Source organism: Triturus cristatus, chromosome 10 (genome assembly GCF_964204655.1).
Source record: "Triturus cristatus chromosome 10, aTriCri1.1, whole genome shotgun sequence".
In the NCBI taxonomy this organism is placed as follows: domain Eukaryota; kingdom Metazoa; phylum Chordata; class Amphibia; order Caudata; family Salamandridae; genus Triturus; species Triturus cristatus.
Genome location: NC_140593.1, coordinates 293,367,789 through 293,389,091, shown reverse-complemented (window position 1 = coordinate 293,389,091; position 21,303 = coordinate 293,367,789). Strand labels below are relative to the sequence as shown.

The 21,303-nt window shown below is 37.8% G+C and overlaps 1 protein-coding gene across 1 annotated transcript in view; it reads right to left on the bottom strand.

The window, feature by feature from the left end:
* Window positions 1-5,047: 5,047 nt before the first annotated feature.
* ZNF804B (zinc finger protein 804B) overlaps window positions 5,048-21,303 on the bottom strand; it is a 1,022,517-nt gene continuing 1,006,261 nt past the window's right edge. Inside the window, exon 5 of the mRNA XM_085631205.1 lies at window positions 5,048-20,597. Within this exon, the coding sequence (XP_085487331.1) occupies window positions 17,009-20,597 (3,589 nt within the window). The 3' untranslated portion in view covers window positions 5,048-17,008. The remainder of the gene's footprint in view (window positions 20,598-21,303) is intronic.

Sequence of the window (21,303 nt, the reverse complement as noted above, 5' to 3'; positions counted from 1 at the left end):
TTCTCATCAAACCACATGATGTGGCCTGTTCTACATAGGGCTCTTTGGTAGTTACCTGCCTCCTTTCCCTACCTTACAGGTAATCTGTTGCAAGCTTTAACCAACACTGATGTTTCTTCTTCCCAGCTGGGGACATCTGACACTGACGTTTAGCTACTTCCAGTCATAATCTACCACCACCACACAATCACTGTGTGCGACTTCACAGATTTCAACGACACGAGCAAACAACAAAGCTGCTTATTGTACACCACCACTGGAGTTAACTTCCAGTTTTTCACAGCTTAACAAGACCCCTAAATTTGCACAAACTACCTCAGGCTACTTTGTCGACATTGATGACTTTTCTTCAGATTCGTCATCACAACAGAATGGAACTTGTGCATTTATAATTTGACTCAAAGACACACACTTTATTACTCCATGGATATACATTTGGATTACAATATTGTGATTTTTCCTCTTCCTTTGGACTGGTTTTGTGACATGTCCTTTTTACAATATGGACAAACACAGTCTAGATCTGTCATGCTGTTGTGTTGGACTTTGCAGACTTTGTGCAATGGTCCTGTTCCAGGGAAGAATTTAAACCATTTTGACAGTTTCAAGAGAATACATTTTTTTTTATTTCTGCAATGTTTTTACTGCAAAATTGCTTTTAAATACAACTATTTTGGGGATTTTTAGGCCATTTTTTTTAAAATTAATTGTGGCATTCATTCTGATATTAATACTGAAGTTCACTCTCCTCTGAAGGTTTTTTAGCTTCAGTGACATTTTAGCACATGTTTTCATGAAGCTTTTTAGTCGCCTTACAAATACGGAATGGGTGTTGTGTGGTTACATAGGCCCCGGGAACAGAACACCACCATTTTACATCTTCACATTTAAAGTTGACATCTTTTTTAGCTGCTGACTTTGAACACATTTGCTGCACACCCATGTTGGGTAATATTCTCAGAAACAGATTTGCATACACTTACACTTCTTCATAAGCACATTATCAGGCTTTTCAACATTCTGTACAAGGAATAAGTTCAACCCAAAATGTCATTGTTTGTTGTCTGTTCAGCGACAGCTCTGCAAGGGTGGAATACAAAATAAGAGCCAGACTAGAACCTCAGTATGGAGAGTATGGATGACGTTTATTATAAAAGATCTTTAAGCCCCTTGTTTTGGGAGAGGAGCATTTTGCTGGCACTATTGAGGTCACCCCATGCCAGAATTCTAGCTCAACCAGCTAAGTTCAGTTAACATCCTGAGAAGGACGGTAGCCTGCTCTGCATCAAAGACAGGCTCTCAGATGACACATACCTTCAGGTAAATGGGGAGTTAGACCACTCTGGGGCATTTTGGCAGATCTGCACACACTATGCATATTAGGATATGGAGCGCTGGGTAGGAGTATAGGTATAATGATATGTATTTATATAATCAATGTAACAGCACAATGGTTGAACTATTCATTTTCTTCACCATTCTTGTAATGCTGATTACTCACTCTTGCTTCCTTTTATTAATAATTGCGGCACACATTTTACACAAGAATCTTACTGCCTTAATAAATGTTTGAAATGCCAATTTCTGTATTTCTTGCGTTTCCTCTGTGCATGCATGTGTTAGTAACAAAAGGGTTAGTTCTGTTCCCAAAATATCCTTTGGGAATCAGGGTTGTCCTGTTCTGAGACTGCACATGTCATCCGGTACTTTGTAAGGTTTGTGGTTACAGATGATTCATGGTAAGCTAGCCAGGACTAAGGTCAACTTATCTTGATGGTGTGCGCATACTCAGTCATGCAAAGTTTTGAAGTTTATGCTGTCCAAATGCACAGTCTTACTGAAATAGTATGATCTGTACGACAGTCCAAAGGTAAGCGCTGACCGGGCCCAATCCAGTTCTTATTCTCCTACTCACACGCCATCGTGATCAGCCATACTTTTTTTACTTTGACCTGGTGTCCCATGAATAGATGTCTGCGATTGGTGCTTCGATCTTTTAGGCACTAGTTATTTCATTAAACTTTGAAAATTGATTACTCCGGGTGAACTGATGGATTTATGTCATTTCGGTGTCAAAGAAATTGACTCTGTTTTTCTAAAAAGGTGTGGAATTTTTCTTGTGTAGTATTTTCACTCAATTACTGTTTGCGTGCTGCATAGATACTAAGCCTGGGTGGAGTTCTCGGAGTTCCGCTACACGGAACTCTTTGAAATGCAAAAAAAAACTCAGCCGCACTATGCGAAGCTCCACATGTGGCGGAGTGCATTAAATGAATGCTGTTTGCGATAATTTTCAGTGCCAGATGCTTGTGCGCATTGTGCAATCATTACAAACGGTACCATGCACAGTGCAAGCGGGCGCTGCTTCCTCCTTTCTGCCGCTCAAGTAGATTTTTACTCCAGCGGCAGCTTTCTAAATGTGAGCATACGCAACCACTCGCAATGAGAAATCTGACCACCCGCATTGAGAAATCTCACCGGGGGGTTGATTTCCAACGCTCACGATTGCCAACTTCATGTTGACGAGAATAAGGAAAAATCACACTGAGAGGTCGATTTTCCTCGCTCCCGCTCGCCAACTTGATGTTGATGAACACAAGCAAGGAACACAAGCGCCGCATAACGCAGAGTGCAGGAAACTCCGCGAGTGCAGCCAAGTTCACCGCCTAGACTTAATGGATACTTTATACCTTGCCTCTAAGTTAAGCCTGACTGCTTTTGTGCAAAGCTACCAAAGGGTTAAGCACAGGTTAATTTACTGACGTGTGTGGTTCACCTTGACAGGGATTTTGGCTGTGGTTGAGCAAGGTTAATACCCCACTCAACCAGCAGCCCAATTTCTCATAGCCCGCAGCATAATCACTTGCTAGGTATTCCTCCCATCCCCAGCACTACTTCTGTATTTCTGTAAAATGGACTGAGGGATCAAGGCTTTTTTAAGGGCAGGTAGGAAACCAAATTTGAAACCTGCTAATGTGTGCACATCAAATACAATGGGAGGTATATGCCTAATGAAAAAAGAGGATTAACACATGGCATCAGTTGTCACAGGGGTTTTACTTGTCGGGCTAGCCTGGCCCACCCAATATGGGTCACTATTGAGCACTGCGAACTCCCAATATATTGTATAGAGCCTGGTGGATCTATGTTGGTCTCCCTGATAATAAGGCTATTTGATATGCTCTGGCATTTGCATATACATGTTCAAAAATCTGCATTTTGATACATGCAGGGACCCTCCTAAGGAATGAGGCATTCTAATGGCCCCAGTGTGAGGTACGGGGTGCATAATGCTAAATGACTTGTTGGGTGCAAGCACATTTTAATCTTACTCAACCTTACAGAATAACACCAGACATCCATGCTCATATTTTTTTTAATTTGGGAGACAGACAACTGATGCATTGCAAGCAATGCTACATAGGTGAAAGCATGTTCACTCTCTCTGTATCACTGATTATTTCAGACATCATCAAATAGGGAAGTAGTTCAAAACTTTAATCTGGGCTTGTTTCATAACTCTTCACTAATGGAACTGAACACTACACTGACTTGCAGGATCAATTGACTTTGGAATAACTGGCAGAGGACTGGCCCAGTATGCTTCACACACACAACTGGGATCTAAGGGTGGCACAACTTATATTTACTTATTTCAAAATTCTTCAGGCTTGATAATGGATTCCACATAGAATCCACAGCGCCCAACTATTGCCTGATGACCACTGCTGGATATGTGCAAGCCCCAGATGTCTAACTTTATGAATATTTGATGGCCTTGTTTAAAACTTTCAGGTTATTGGATGGATGAATGGCAGGTGCTTATGACTAATAGTGAAAGCCCTTCCAGGTCCTCCCCAAACTTGCCATTCTGCATGCAACAACTTACATGATCTGTGCCTCATCACACTGGAAAGTGTCAAATGATGCATATTCTATTCTTGTATTATTCTTAAGTTTGGATTTTATAATTGCATATTTTCCCATTAGACGGTACCCCTATCTGTTTTACTAATTGCATTGGGACAGAGGTGGAAAATGATCATCACTCCATAGAGCATAGGTTGATCACAATATGCAGGTGATATTGCACAGGTTTCCATAGAAGCGCTAAGTGCAAATTATTCAAGTAGTTTAATCTTTAACTGAGTAGAACCTTGATGTTTTGTGAACACTAGGGACTAACGTACTAAATGGACATTTTCAAGTGCAAATGTTCTGGATTGCTATAATATTTTTTAGGAATGTACATGTTTCACACATGTAAATTGGGAAATAATGGGTGTCCGATTCGTGGAAGAAAGTGGCAGAAAGCAGACAATTCAAATAATGAAACATATATCAGGGCAAGTTAAATGTTTCACAAAGCCGAAACAAAAACTTTGCTCCTGTTGCCGCTTGTATGTTTTTGCTGCTGATCTAACTTGCCATTATTCAGAAATACAAGTAAAGTAATGTAAAGATTGATATTAAATAGAACAAGACAGATATATCCAATACAAAATGCACTTGTTAAACTGCAAGGAAAATATGAAATTTTCAAAGTACCCCCCAGTCAAGGATAGAGACTTGGATTTTGGTCAAGATTTGCATAGTCCCTTCAAATGACATTTGCACCCAGACTGTTTCACAAATGGAAGGAGTGGTCTGAGAATATCGAACCAGTGCTGTTTTATACAGATAGAAATCCAACTCCTCCCCTACCAGTCTCCATAACCGAGACTCTTGCTCAGCTGTAGCACCTTGAAGAATAGAAAAGGCACTTTATAAAAATCCAAAATAAAAAATAAATACACTTACAGTTATAGCTCTAAAATAGTTATGGGTCAAGTTGTTCCTGTTTTTCCTGATCATTTGCCAATCAACTTAAATTAGCACTATGCATTATCTTAAAGTAAGGCATTTTTTTCCTGTGTGTATTTTCTTGATTATGGCCACTGTTACATTCTTAAATGAGTGGAAAATAGACACTGTGACACTTCTTTATTTGTGAAAAACTGTTTATTGCATTAAACTACATTTCCAGGAATTCCTTGGACAACCTATAAAAGCTGCACTCTATATACAACAGTCAGTGCAATGATTTCTGCTATAGTATACAAGACTTTATACAGAAAATAGAAAAAGAGCTTTCATATATTACATAATAGGAGCCTCTATGCAGTTTAAATATAAACTGATTACTTTATATCATACAGGCTGAAAACTGCATGCGTATGTTACATTTTAAGTGCAATTTCATGAATGTGTACAAAAGTAATTGACAATTAAAAGTTACTGATAAGAAGGACTTTGATTATATTGAAGGAGACCAATGTGAACTGTGGAAGTGAAAATATCTGACTAGAAAATCATGTTCATTAGACATGAGGTTAGCAAACAAAACAAACCTATTTAATATGCATTTGAGAGAGTGTAAACTGGTGATAATCATGTTTTGTTATTCAAATGGAATCAAATGAGTGTGAATTTAAATTAATCTGTATTTGTATTCTTTTCGGGGGGAAATAAATGACTATGATTGACATACGAAACTGATTTTTGGAAGTTGTGCATGCATAGAGGTCAACTCAGAAATGCAACAGTGTCTCTACAGTAATTCTGTGCTTTGCAATGTAATTAAAAAAAATTGTAACTATATTTTAATGAAAGTCATATAGTGTGTTATTTTGCTTTGGACATTCTACCTTAATTAAGAAGTCCTGGTGCTGCAGGTCAAATTCAACATCTTAAATAAATGGGTTCTCTGTTCTAATTTTGCAATATATCTTTTGCAGCAATAATCTGTGGTTAAATGCCAGCCGGACATTATGCTATAGTAAAAATGTAAGAAACGTAAAAGGGTGCATTAACAGTGGCCCGTAAACTACAAAACAAAAATATATTTTGTTCAGTAAACTTGTGAAAATGTGAGTGACACTATTCGACTAACGTGTTATGAGAGCATAGAGGTCTCACTTTGGCTCTTAAACGTAAACATTCAAAAATGATTTATTTGCTAGGTATAAAAGATATAACTTTAATAACTATGAATGAATTTTGTTGTAAAGTTTCTGATATATGTGGACACAAATGTGAGAAAAACGATGAATGGAAATACCAAAAAACACAGAGGTATAAATACTGTTTACTTGGTTCCTTCGTAACAACCATAGAAAAGAGAGAACTTTGTTGGGAATTTGTTGGGAACAGGTTTTAATTTAATATCCTGCTTACTATTTCCTTTGTGTATCATGGTAGAACTCTTTTAACCCTGCTGTACAAGGTAGTTCACTTGATTGTACCAGAGACGTACTCAAACAAAGACATTGCCCAAGTTAGTAAACATAAGTGAACATCTCAAAATCAGATTAACAAAGACTGCATAAGACAATGACTATTTTCAAATTTTGACTCTTGATAGGCATTGCCTGCAAGAGAGAGAAGAAATGCTGATAATACTCTACGTACATATTCTAAGATCAGAATATTAGGTTTGCATAGACACAATGTTCACTTTCACATACTGTACCAAACTTTCAGATTCCAGTAGTATACCATGAGCTAGACAATGGTAACACGTGAACATCAAAAGAGCACACAATATAGGATGCTTTGATATGAGAATTTCTTAACCAGTCAGTTTTACATGCATAATAAACATATTCTCCCCAAAAACTGACTCATTTCGGTCTTATGTGAGGTGCATGCCTTTTTGTTCATATTCTACCCAATATAACTTGCTTGTTTCCTTCTCAATACAAGGCTGTAGATGCTAATACAGTACGTAAAATAGGATTTTTTAAAACACAAATTAAAATTCAAAAGTATTTGTCTTTCAAGTCAAAGTTCCTATTACTATGCTAGAATTGCAATTCAAATCAGGAAAGACAAAGTGTTCAGGAGTGGATAAAGCCTTTCCATGTGGTGTGGACAAGAAATAGTGCCTGTGCCAGTTTCTTATGGAACACTTTTGAGATTATGTTGCCACCGGCTTTTGTTTTATATGTGACCTCAGAGAGTGTCTAAACAACTTTTACTATTTAGTAATTTAACATAAAGGACCGACCACATGAAAAATGTCCCTAAAGAAAACTATTGAAGTTTCTTGATTTCAATTTGTGTTTCCAGTCTTTTAACAGTTTTGTTGTGTTACATACTGTTAAAAATATGTTTTACACAAGTTGGCAAAATGGTATGTGGCTCTAGTTGTGATCATTTTTTATTGTACACTATGCCTAACTTTCTCGATCAATTAACATTGATTATTGGTGTTCATCATGTTGCAGCACTACCAACTTAGAATGCGTTTCATCATATAAGAAGTAATGCCCTGAACATATGCTTGTTGTAAGGAAGTGCTCAGGGATGCTTTTTTACTGGCCATTCTTTTAACAATGTAACAAATATACTGGAAGTAAGGTCCATAATTTGTAATAGTTGTTTATGACTTTGCCCTTAAAACAGGAAACAAACAATGGAAACAATCAATAGACATTCTAAGTCTGTATTGACAGCATTGTGCTAATCCTATTATTAATAAAAAAATCTCTTAGAAAAATAGATATTTGAGGTGAGCTGATTAAGAGTGGTGGTGATGTTGTAGATGAACTTTGTATAAAAGGGCAGCTCCCACAACAAACACAGGAACTATCCAGACTTACAAACCGGTGCTTGTAATAGAATATAAACACTGCATTTTTTGAATATTTAAATTTGATGGGGCAGTTAGCAAGGCAGCCATAAAACTTTCTTCAAGTCTTACAAGTTTTGGAGAAGAAAACTGACATATGTTAATCTGAGAGGTGATTTCTAAAAAGGAATACATTTTACTGATTTGCTGATCTAAACTGTTTATGCCATCTACGCAATGGATTATTAAAGTTGTCATTTGGATTTTTGAATGAAGAAAGATATGTTAGTGATTCTATTCCAAAACTTAGAGAATCTTCAATGTAAGATGAAAACATGTTATCAAATGCTACACATTAAGAATGGAAGTTAACATGACAAATGCACTTGCAAACCATTTTGAAAATGCTGTTAACTGGAATGATGAGGCCCTGAACAATAAATGCCTAACAAGTACAACAGAAATAGTAATATTAGCATGTCCACAAACAATTACTCTCACCTGAAGGATAACTAAACAAAATGGGGGCAAACTAGTGTAAAATGATTACTTTTCTTGATGTCAGCAAGCATCTTTAATCTTTGTAGCTGTTAACTGTCAGGATACGCTTATTGCAATTACTAAGAAACTTAATAACATTATCATCACAAGCCTGGACAAATAATGAAAAAGACCTAATGGTATGGAAGAGACATTTGTTATGTAACACAGTTACAGGGCATTTATCATGCTCAACCACATTACAGGAAGTAACTAAAAGATGTCTGTTGTTTATATGCTGATAATATTGATTTAAAATACCGACACAGATTTTTTGCCACTATTGTCAGCGTGTGTTGGTCACAGATTCCCTCTATTTGTCTGTACCACATCTGTTGTAGATGTTTTAATTGATTCACTAATCTATTTGAATAAAAATATTTTCAGAGGGTATGCATCACCTGCTACTCCTCTAATCTCTTATGACAGCTAATTATCACAGTAATGCACCTCTAAACATGTTCTAAAGCATTAGCCTTTGCTGTCGAATTCCATACTTCAAATTTGACCTAAAACATTATGCTGTCTTATCACTATCTTTATTCTTATATTTTAGGTGAATAAATAAGTGCATCTTGAGATCCCTTTCTTTTTAGCGACTTTCAAACACTCACCTTGGCGGTATGCACTGTTCCCACCTAAAATATGAGGTTGTTGATTTAAATGCATGACATTCAATTGGCTATTCAAAATCATAATTGCCAACCATCAAGAATACTTTTTCTTAAGTCACTATGCAGAGACTCAACTTTTTCTCTGATATCAGCATCATGGCTTCTCTAAAATGCCATGTATGAATGCCTGAATATTTCAATAAGCATCAGAATAATATCATATGCCTGTAGCATCCCAAACGTCATTTTTCTCAGAGCATAGCCCACACCAAAACTGTCATCTAACCCAAGCCCCTTATGTATTCTAAAATAATAGATTTTGAAAAAATGAGCCTGATTAGAAAGATTTTTCTGTGAGTAGTACTTTTGGCTTTCTACTAAATTCCAGAACATATATGGTGGCTGATACTAACTGCATCCACTCTTCCTATTTATTAGTCATTAAACACCAATCTAAAACAGCTTACAGCTTTGTCATCATAATCATATTCAAAAAGTTGCTTACACAAGATTGTTTTAGCTCACCTACCTTTGATCCTTCAATGCTGCTTGGTAGGACTTCAATGTATTCACTACCCATTCTACACCAAATAATCTCAATTGTTGCTCTTTAGTGCTGAATGCCAAGTCTGATATTGAAACATCTATGTTAGAGGTAATCTCTGAGTTCCAAAATAAATTTGCAGACCTCCTAGCCTGGAAATGATTTTTTTCAATGCAAATACGTCAAAGCAAATGAATCAGCACTAACAGTTGTCAAACACCATCCTACTGCAATATTATTGATGATGGACAGAAGGGGACATACACCCAAATTCACCTTCAAAAAACATATCAGGATGAGATACTAGCTACATCACAGATACACAATTATAAAAAATAGCTGCATTATGAAAATCAGTTAAAAAACTGAATGGCATTGTAAACGCTCATCAATCACTGGAAACATCCCTTATTTCAATATATTTGCAGTTTTATAACATTTCAAATAAACTGGTGTTGTACATTTTAAAAGCTGAAATAAATGGTCAATAGTGAAATCAATGGGAGAGTCCAAACCGTTAACACTGATCCTTAACTAACAGACCAATCAGGAGATGAAGACAAATACCCTTTGCCCAACTTATCACCCAAAGCAAAGTTCCTTCATAATCTGTCTGTTCTGGTACTGAACTGTAACTTGCAGTAGTAATGTCGCTGAGCTTCTACATATGTTATGACGATTGGTATGGTGCACTAATCATCCAGGTCCTTGGGCAAGGTGTGTGGTCCCAAGGTGCTTACATGAAAAGCCAAGTCTTCAGCTTCTTGCGGAACTCAGGAAGTGAGGAGGAGGCTCTGATGTCTTGATGGAGGTTGTCCCATGTCTTGGGTGGGAAAGTATAATTTAAAACATCTAAAAGTTGGAGGACTAAACTGCAATATCTATATGTGCATCACAATAGACAAATGTATAATATTTGATTACTTTTTATACATTTTCCTTGGATATCTTTGTATCATTTGAAAATTGCAATTCTTGATTCTATTGCACTCCAAACATTTAAGTATTTAACTGCACTAGTTTCTAGGCTGAATCATGAAGCAGGGTTCCTAATTTTTCAGAGGAATTAAATATCTTATGTCTTCCCTGCATAGCACAAACATGCTTGGATTAGAATGTTTGGTTGAGCTGTTTTGCTAGAATTTACTACAGAGCATGATTAATACATTTCTAATCTTTGACAGCATTTGTGCTGTAGCTGGAAACTGCAATTAACCTATGTGCCATTGATTTCTTTACAGAATTAAGTTTTTGGCACTAATGGTGTTAAAAATGCAAAACAAGGGTTCTGGTTACACGAAACATTGGCTTTGCATGTGCACATTTTTACCCTTAAGTGCAGATGGTAAAAATCCAAAGTTTTTGCCCGTACTGATTTGGTAGCTCATGTTTTGTAACATTTATTAGTACTTGGTGAAAGAGAATGGACAATTATGGCCAAAGCACCAAGGCCCTTACATATCAGATCTTTTCCTCGTTGACACAGAATGGGCAAAATCTTTTGAAACATCAGGCCCCGCATTCTTTCTTGGTATGAAATGGTGATAATCACTGTGAAAAGCATAAATACACAAACATATGCTCTGGAACGTGGTGTACCAACAGTTAATGCCCACTTATTTAATTGATCAAGAATGGTAATTTCAACAATAAAAAAAAAAAACACCTGAACCATGAAAAGAGAATACTTATGTTTGGGTAGCTTTACCTTTTCTGATGTCAAATATCAAAACAATTGAAATTAATGTAGGATTCACACAATTGCATGATGTACAGGTATTCTTCAATGATTTGAAGGAAAATTTGAGGATGTTTTATCTATTTACACTGGGTCAACCCTGATTATTTCGAAAGGTACTAGTGTTTGCATATAAATTTGACTCAAAATTAACTGTGCTCCCTGAGAGAAACTGTCAGTTCTCTGAAGAATGTTCAACGTAAGTGAAAATCACTGAAGACATTAAAACCGAATGAATATATTTTATAAGCATGGTCCATTAAATGATTGTTACTTGTAAAATATTTTACTGTTTAGTTTCAGTGGCAGAAGGAAAGTCTATAGATAATTAAACTGAAGCAGTGTTAATATTAACTACAAAATACATGGTATGGTATGAATATGTTTAATAAATCTTTAATAAATGAATAAGCCTCTACAAAATTTGATCTGACTTTTTTTCCTTTCTAAAAAATGAATATAGTTGTTTCTTTATATTTGGATCAACCATCTTTGTCTGGAACTGAAACGTCAGTTTTCTTTGTCTATGAGCTTTGTCAATGAGCTTTAGAGACTGACATATAATTTACAAGAAAGGGCGGTTATTTCACTGAGTATTATTTTGTTGATCATGTTTCATAATAATCGATTCAAGATGTGATAAATGTGATCATAAGAAGGAAATATATTTGTATAACTCTTAAATGTGAAAAATCTGTATAATAAAATATTTAAATTCTGTTATTGTGTTTCACCCTTATAAAGTGCTTAACTATGCAAAACCTTTGCTGTATGATATCTGATGTTAAACAGCACAAAGTCTGTTTAATTTATTATCTACAGGATTGAAGGGTGCTCTCTTGGTGTGGTATTAGAATACTGAAAAAGATATGCCATCCCAAAAAATTATTGTGCCTTAAATATTGTTCACAAATTATCACCTCAATGAAGTTAATAAAAGAATATCTTAAAGGGAGAATAGTTTTGCAAACAACAGTTAGGGCATAACATTTCTACCTGGAAAAGGTTTTTCTATTGACAACATGCTGATGTAGAATGGCTGCATCTAAGGTTTGTGGTCAAAAGAATTAAAAAATAATAACATAAATAAGAGTTAAGAGTTTTCCCTATTTTTATTCTTGTGTTTTCCAGGTACAGGCCTTCAAACAAAGCGATTGCACTTGAACTATTCAGGAAACCACTTTAAGTCACCACTAGGATAGAGTTTTAAAGAATTGCTACTTGTGAATTGAATTATGTAAACGTCATATGTAAAAGCCATTAACATTTCGTACTCATGTACTGCGATAGAAGAATAACCACCTTGTATCTTTGCACATTTTCAATAAATTCTATTACACAGTCCCTGACTCCTATTTCATCACTCTGGTATAATTAAAGTTGGGTCAGAAGTAGCAGTGAACTAATTCTATGCAACCTTACTCTGCTATTGTACTCACTTTCATTTTGATAGCCTAATCAAATCTACATTGATTGTTTTAGCATTGAGTACTTTTCCATATTTCATTATATTTCCTACCCATAATTTGTGCTGTACTAACATACAATTCATTTGGTATTTGACATTCAGGAATTGCAAATTAAATACAAATTTTAATAGCCGAAGTTGAAACTGTCCACATTGTGCAAGTTACGATTTGCCTTGGAAATTGAGGTATTGATTGACAAATCTATGGCAATAAGTATAAGAGGAATGCAGAGACAAGAGCACAGTGAGTGCTAGAGTTCATTAATGTGAAGCTTTTAATACTTTTTTTTCCAGTTTGCCAATTCACAGCCCATCATGTTCCACCTGTAGAATGCATACTGCTAAATTCTGAGGGTCTGTATAACTTCAAAATGGATTATGATACACAAAGATTATGCTGCATACACGGCTGGTGTATGAATGCTAAAAGTACTGGCAAAAATATAAAATGCAATGTATATAAGAAGTGCATTTTTTATGTGGGTACCTTAATATGGGGGCTACTCACAAAGTGAGTTTTGAGTAAGTAAAAATGCAATTTTGTAGCACTCTTAGATGTGCTTTTACATTCCTTTGGAACTGGCCCCAAAATGCATAAATGGCAATAAAATTGGAATAATTATTAACCGTTAGTACAAATAGAAAAGACTGAGTCGTGTTTTTACATATTCTTAACCTCAAATATTTGGTGTGAGGGGGAGATGGAGCAAGATGGCTGTACGTTGAATGCAGGATGGCTAGCAGGGTTTGGGAGGCTGACCTTAGCATGCAGTTGGCAGGTAGACCAGGAGCGCGTAAACGAGGCTACAGTGACCCTGATTATTCAAATCTGTATAAATTATACACAATTACTTGAAGTCATTACCATGTTTCATTGGCATCCAAAATAATGATATTATGGCTAGAATGAAGCCAAAGATGAGGTGGAAAACACAGTTATGGACATGGTAGAAGTTTTCACAGGAAGTCAACTCCATAAATTACATCATGTTAATCAATCCTTCATGTAAGGATTCCTAGGTCAATGTAATTGTCTAAGCCAGTGGTGTTTTTTTTTTAAAATGAGCATTTGGTCTAATACAATCAATGATAGTTAGACGTATCATTATTTAAATGGAACCTAATATTGATAAACTAAAAAGGTAAAACATCAATTAGATGCTGGTTGTTTTGCCACAATTTGAGTTGAATGCAAATAATACAAAATGTAATGGAGGTATTTTCTTATTTTTTACGTTTTATCAACTACAAGCTAGTCCCTTAAGCCCCGATTTATGTGTTGGTGGAGAGGGAACTCCATTGCAATGGTGAAAGAGTTTTCTCCCCGCCAACATTATGGTCTGCTTAACCGATTTAGATCTCGGCAAACCATAGTTTTGATGATGGCGGAGACAACTCCATCGCTACAGTGGTCAAACCCCTCTGACAGAGTAAGGGGCATCAGAGGAACGGCTGTATGGCAGCCCACCAAATTTAGATGGGTGAACATACAGATGATTTTCAATGACCATCACCACCAGCAAAAACCTGGTGGTAAGTGGCAATGAAAAATGCTTAATATCCCCTTGCCATGGGTGGAAACTCCCATGGCAAGGGGGGCATTGTTCCCTTTTTTTTTCCAAAACAAAAAATCATGCTTTGGGACTCTATTTTGTTGAATTTTCTTTTTTTTTAAATGGACGTTTGCCATACTGTGTCATCATGTTGACAGAGCTGTCCATCAAACATTCAGTATATCCGCAGGAACAATTGTGGCTCCTGTCAATGCTGGAAATCTCCGCTAGGCCAACAAACATTTCTAAATTTGGCTGGGGCACCTCTGTCGGGGCGTCGGAGTAATTTACTTTGTCACCCTAATGGAGGAACAGGCCACCCGCCAATATAAACTGGGCCCTTTGTTTGTATTCCATTTGTGTCAATAATTGAATGAGAACACAGAGGTATTTTCACTTTAGTTTAAGACTAGTTGATGGCCCATATTGGATAGATGTGTATTTTCTACACATGAAGTCTTTAAATGGATATTCAAACCAAGAATTTGTCCGTAAAATGACAAATGTAAGTCATTCCTGCTCATGGGTGTCATTTCAACTGATTTATACATCTGTAACAAGTACGTTAGAAGAAACGTGTGTGAGTGAATGCTGTCCATGAAAAAGCTCTCATATTCCTTTGCTTATAATCCTTCAATTGAATACTCTATGAATTCTAAAGATCAACTCGCTCATTCCAGTCAAATGCATTTTCTTCTATTTTGTATCCACTACCCGTGAGCCCAACTGTAAAATATGGGTAGCTAGTGTGCATTGCCTTACTTTCAGTAACACTTACACTTTTATATTTTAGCTATATTATGTATTGAAAATTGCATGAACCTCTTACAAATTAAATTCTTGCTATGCCTATAAGATACTGTATGTTGTGAGAGAATTGTTAGACAAGATGCATATCTAAGAAACATGCATATGTAAATTAGAGAGCACACAGCAAATAATAGGACATTGAATTTGATTTATTATATTTGTTGTGTGTGCATTTCTTGCATATGTGTTAACAAAATAGGGAGTTAATGTGACTGAACGAGGTAAACAATGAGCTCTCAATACTTGATTTAAGAAAATGATCATGGTTTTAGTTAATTAAAAATGTTCTGCTTATTTTAGCAAGTTTGTGGGGAAAGAATAGGTCGTACAATTTCATTCTCAGAACTAGTCTTATCAGGACCGGCTCTAGGGTGGTGCAACCGGTGCCACCGCACCAGGTAGTGACTTTCGGGGGGCACCAGGTTTGCAAGTTTATTATAGTTTTTGAGCAACTGCTGCTTTCCTTTCCTTCAGCAATTTTCAGGCAACAAAAAAATGTCAAGATTACTCCTGTGCTTAATGTTCTTCCTGGAGAGAGATCAGAGTTTTGTCTTGCTGAGGTTTTGACTCACTATAAAGTAGCGCAGAGGGTAAATATGCCTTTTGCAAAGAACGTGTACCATGCAGATCACAAAGTTCATATAATGTAAATAGGTCAGTGGATTACTGCTTTTAAAATAGACATCCTTTTCTTACTTGCAATTTATAAGTTAAAATCCTAATATATAGAACAGTGATCTATTAACGTTTGTCAAAGACCTTCATGCACACTGTGATGTATAGATTAGAGCACAGATTAATGTTGCAAAAAAGGATTAATTTGGGTAAACATCAACTCTTATCATTAAAGAGAACCCCCAACTATGGTATACCTTTTTGAATTCTGAATTTGTGCTTCTCTACATGAAGCACTCTTAAACTATACTGCTTACTGGCTGGATGACATTTCAGTTCTACACCTTGTAAGCCTCTGTCTTATGTAACATTTCCTATGTACTGATGTACAAAGGTATGATTGTCTCTGTGCAATATGTGTGGGATGCAAAGTGCTCTGGCACCCTACACTGGTATGAGTGGTGTTATATAACTAACTAAATTCATCTCAGAGAGAGTGGTTATGGTGACCTGGGCACTGTTAAAGGGTGGTGGTGAGGGAATCCATGATGGAGGTGGTCATTGTGCAGCACCAAAAAAACCTTGTTGCACCGGGCACCACCACTGCTAAAGCCGGTCCTAAGTTTGAGCGGGATACAGCTAGATTTTTTCACAAATGTGGGTATCTCTGGCTGCTGACCCAAAGAATAAAAATCTGGTAAAAATTATTTAATTATAGGGACATTTTGGCCTGCATTCATCGTCCTAACCTGGAAGAATTTCATCTCTAAATATATTCTTTGAACAAATACAAAATATGTTTTCTACTTTAAGCTTCTTTAAATTTTGAACCAAAAGAGTTATGAGAAAACCGAGACATCATCATGAAATATCATTTCCAACAGTGAAGTTTAAATTACTGGTTGCTAGGTAGAATGTTTTTTGAAACAAGCAAGTTTTTTTCTGAATAAATGCTAATGGTGCTATTGTAATAGCAAAACCAGCACATTTCTTTTGTTTTCTGCTGGCATGCCTGTCTATCTTTATCACAATAAAATAATTATCAACTATGTCATTTTATTAAACAGCTTCATCTTTCTTCATATACAAACAGCTGAAAGAGACATTGAAAGGGGATAGATGTGCCAAGAAACATTATCTCTCCATCTTAATGTTATACCTCTACAGCCAGAGATGTGCAAAATTGTTCTTTGACAATAGAAAACACATGTTAATCTCCTTTTTGCTTTTTAATGAAGAGTTTCTGTAAAGTTCTACCGAATCAAGGTCAATGTTTTTTTTAATGGCATGGGTCAGGTGTTGGCAAATAGGAAGAAAACATTAAGAACAAAGTTGAATTGTTCTGCTAAATCAAAAGACACTTTCACATGAGAAAATTACGGTAATGTCCCCACACACATATACATAAAATGCTTTGTTTAACGTTGACCATTGGCAATCCTTCTCATCTTCATTGTTGAGGTTGGTTGCTTGTCAGGTGAGCTAAAGAGTCAATTTGTTTATTCTGGTTCCAATCAGTGGGGTTGACTTGGAGCCGAAAGTTGAAGTTCGTGCCCTTGGAAGAGCGGATGGATTAAAGGATGGAGATGGATACCAGGAGAGGCTCCTGTGCTAATGTGTGGAGAAAACAAAGTCGGGATCAGAGCTCCATGTGGCAATGCCTGCAGGGTCAGTTGTCCGGGCTGAATGGTGGTAGCAGAAAACAAGTGCAGGGGGTGACCAGTGAGGAAGGTAGTGTGTGTCGGAAGAACAGCTGGCGCCAGATGAGAAAAGGTAAGGGGTGCGAAGTGTGATTGTGATAGAGGGTGAACATGAGTGAGAGGAAAATGAGCACTGTGGGGATGCACAGAAGCCGAGAGAGCACATCGCTGCAGGAGGGTGTGGTGAATAGTGGTGATGGAAGTCTGCTGCTGCACAGGGATTGGATGGAGACCTGGGGCTGTGGAAAAACTAGTTGGTCCAGAAACAGGAAATACTTTGAGGTGTTTTGCCAGAAGCTGTGTATGCATATGCTGCTGTGCTTGCATCTGAAGGAGCCTATATTGGTCAATTTCATCAGGTGAAAATTGCACAGGTTGCTGGGATAGAGAAGGGGAGGTTGGTTTACTGTACACTTCAAACACATGCTCCGCATCGCTGTAGTTCTGCATAGACCCATCATAAAAGTAATTTAGCTGCCCTTCCAATGGGCTTGAGTTCATGTTGACATCTTGCAGCTCTAGTCGGATTTGTTCTTCTTTGGTCTCCTGTGAATCACTCACAACTGAATATCTATGAGATGGCAAAATGCAAGGGAAATCACGTGGGAATGGGTCACGGCTTTCCATAAAAGGCGTCACTTGACTAATTAGGGGACTTGATTGTTCTTGTATGGCTGCCTGTAGGTCTGTGTCAACGGAGTGACATTCCCCTCCTATTCGAATTAGGTCTGTAAAATGACATGTGTCGTTATCAGTATGCGTAGTCATAGTCACTTCATATTCCTGTGACTCTTCACTTGGAGCGTTTTCCTCTGCGCCCTTCATTTCACCGACTTCACAGTTTTTAACGCATGACGTGTCTACGACTGATGCTTTATCAGGCAATGGAAAAACTGATGTGATTTCAACAGAAGGCGAAAGCTGCTCTGTGAAGAAACCTTCTGAGTGATTGCACAGCTCCACTGAACAATCCTCCGAATTTTCTTTCAATGTATTTGTTTCTCGAAGCTCTTTCCTAGGATGCATTTTGTCTTCAAGCAGCATTACATTTAGTGACTCTCTCTCTTCCAGCAACTGTTCTCCTGCTGAATTTTCTGATAGACTCTTGTTGGAAATGGAATGGGAACCATCGCTGATGGAGGTTTTCTGTAGTGTTTCACCATTTTCTAAGGTACTTGGGAGATCCAGGTTTGCCTTCAAGCAATAAGCCCTCTCTTTGGAGAAAACGTCCGCCATGTTGGGATATGATCTTCTGTGATTCGAACTTTCACAACTACTTCTTTGTCTGGAGTAAGATCTATCACAACTCTGCTCTCTGCTGCCCTTTCGGTGTTTGCTTTTTGAAAGTCGATGTTTTGTTTTCCTCCGCTTTGACCGGTGTTTGCTGTGTGAACTTCTATGCCTCGAACTCTTTTTAGACTGTTTGTGCTTTTGTTTTTTAATACACTGTTTGTCTTTGTGTTTCTTTATTCGGTGGCATTTAGTTTGAGAAATGTGGTTGGCTTCTTCCTCAGAAGTCAACATTTGTCTGTGCTTTCTGTGTTTGCATGGGGCTTTTGCGCAATGGTTGTGCCTTGTTTTACAACACCACACGAAATGGCTCCTAGGACAGAGTTGACTTGATCCGTGACCTAGGCAAGGGCTGCTGCACCTGGCTGTGGAACTGCTTACGGAGCATTCGGAGTAGGTAGAGCGTCTGCTGGATGGTGATCTCTGAGGAAAGGGGAGAGCCCAGTCCTTTGAGATGGAGCATCCATCAGTATCATACCCTGAGTTTCTGTTATGATTAACTCTAATTAAATCTTCGGTGCAGTCCTTTTGCACACCATTTAAATTCCTACAACACTGAAACTGTTTTTGTGTAGATGTGCACCGGCATGGGGATCTAATCTCACCTTCTGATTTGCTGATGGCAAAGTTGCCCATTTTAGGTTTTTTCATTGACGTGCTTGAGAGACGGTGGGGAATTTGGTCATTCACGCATTCAATGGGAAACAAGTCACTTAACACGTGTTTTCGCTTCCTTTTGAGGGACTCTATTGCATCAAAGTCACATTTTTCGGAAAATTTGAAATTCGGGCATAATGCAGACGTGTCCTCACTCAAAGTTTGCAAATTTTCAGTGCAACCCTTTTGATTATCCTTTGTGATCTGTTCAAAGTTCTGCGGAGACAACCTGTTTGAGGAACATTTTGTCTTTGGTTGTGTAGATTGATCATCTTGCTCAGATGAAATGTGCTCATCTTGAGATAATCCTGAGGCTTCACTGCCGATTAAGGTCTGAACTTGGAAGCATCCATCACCATGATCATTACCACTTGCACTGTCTTTCTCATCTACACTCTTTCGAGACAGTTTAAAATCAAAATACAATGGATTGCAGCTGTAGGAAATGGAAGGCTGGGTTTTTGTGAATAGGACTAGCTCTGTGGGCCACTGAAAGACTGTGTTGCCATCTTTGCTGATAACATCAAGGAATGACAATGTGTTTGGCCTTACTCCATTCATCATCGAATCGTTTATAGGAGTGTCCTCCTTTTTTTTTACTGATTCCTCACTGAGATCTGTGGCTGTTTTCAGCCTATTGGCACTACATTCCATCTCTGTTTCCTGTCCCTCTGTAGTAGGCTTTTCTTTTGAGATCTCATCTGGATTTTCCAGTAGCAATGTATAGCTGTGCTTGTTGCAACTGATCTGTTGATTTTGAAAAACCCTAGTTTGGCACTGCATAGGTTCATTGGTCTCCAAAGGCCATCCAGTCACTTTTGCTTCATTTGCATTGTTAGCCTCTGCTGCAGAGCCAAATCCATTCACATCTGAAAAATGCATTTTGGCTTTGTGGTTTGGGATCTGATGGCCCCCAGCTAGTTCTGGTGTTTTGGTCAAACAGTCTTTCTCGTCTGAGATATCCTTCATGTCTGCTGGGATTTTGATTGGTACAGTGCTGCCAACTTGGACTTCAGGTATGTGTGTGAGTGGTATGTTATCATGTTTTTTTGCTGGTTCATCAACCAAAAGTGCTTGAGATCGGGAGTTGTCAGCTGCATGCTTTTCTCTCAAGCTCTGTGGTGCTTTTCCATCGGATGCTTCTTCCAAGCTCTCATTGAATACAGATGCAGATGACTCCAGCTTCAACTGGGCTTTTTTAGAAAAACAGAAAGAGACTCCTGCCCTGTGATTGACTTTGTCTCCGTTCGGAAGGGGCTGAAAGACCTGGTTCCCAACTGCCAATGTAAACTTCTGCTGCTTTTCTGCATTTTTGCTGGGGACGTTGTGCCCTTCACATGTGACAATAAGTCTAGCACCTTGTCCACTTCCAGCACCGTCCGTGAAAATCCCTGCTTGTAATTGGTTTCCAATTGCAATCCTCGGGGTCTGGAACATTGGCCCTCCTCTGGAGACACTGAGGAAAAGATAAAGGGGACCACGTTAGTTGAATACATATCGATGAATTATCAGGATATTGCAGAATACATTATGCTACTAAATGTTTATATGTAAACAAGATGTTCCAATATCTTTTATCATCAGACAGTCAATTTGCAAGTAAACATATCGCTATGGTGCACAGAACATCAAGTGATAAATGCATAGGTGTGAATGTTTAAATATTCCACTCTCCATGTGCTTAGGATGATTACAAAAATTCTCCCCTTTTTACCGGCGGACAGCCAGCGAACAGTGGTCAGGGCGCTTGTCCTGTCTAGGCTCGATTATTGTAATGCCCTCTATCTGAGCCTACAGGAACGCTTCATGAACAAACTCCAACTGCCGCAAAATGCGGCAGCGAGGTTGTTGACAGGCACACCCAAATTTGCGCCCATCTCCAAGGAAATTTCTAAACTTCATTGGTTGCGGGTCAGGAAACGGGTGCACTTTCAAGCCCTGTGTAACGTTTTTAAGGCTCTTCAAGGCATAGGCCCTGAGTATCTGAAACAGAATATTCCATGGTACTGGCCAAAAAGGACTCTGCGTTCCACGGAAGCCAAATTGGTGAGAGTACCACTTAAAAAAAAAAACTCCTGGAGCGGAAGAAGCTTTGTCTTGCGCACTGCAAAAGCGTGGAACGACCTCCCTTTTTACTTGAGAAACAGCACAGACCTCCTTAC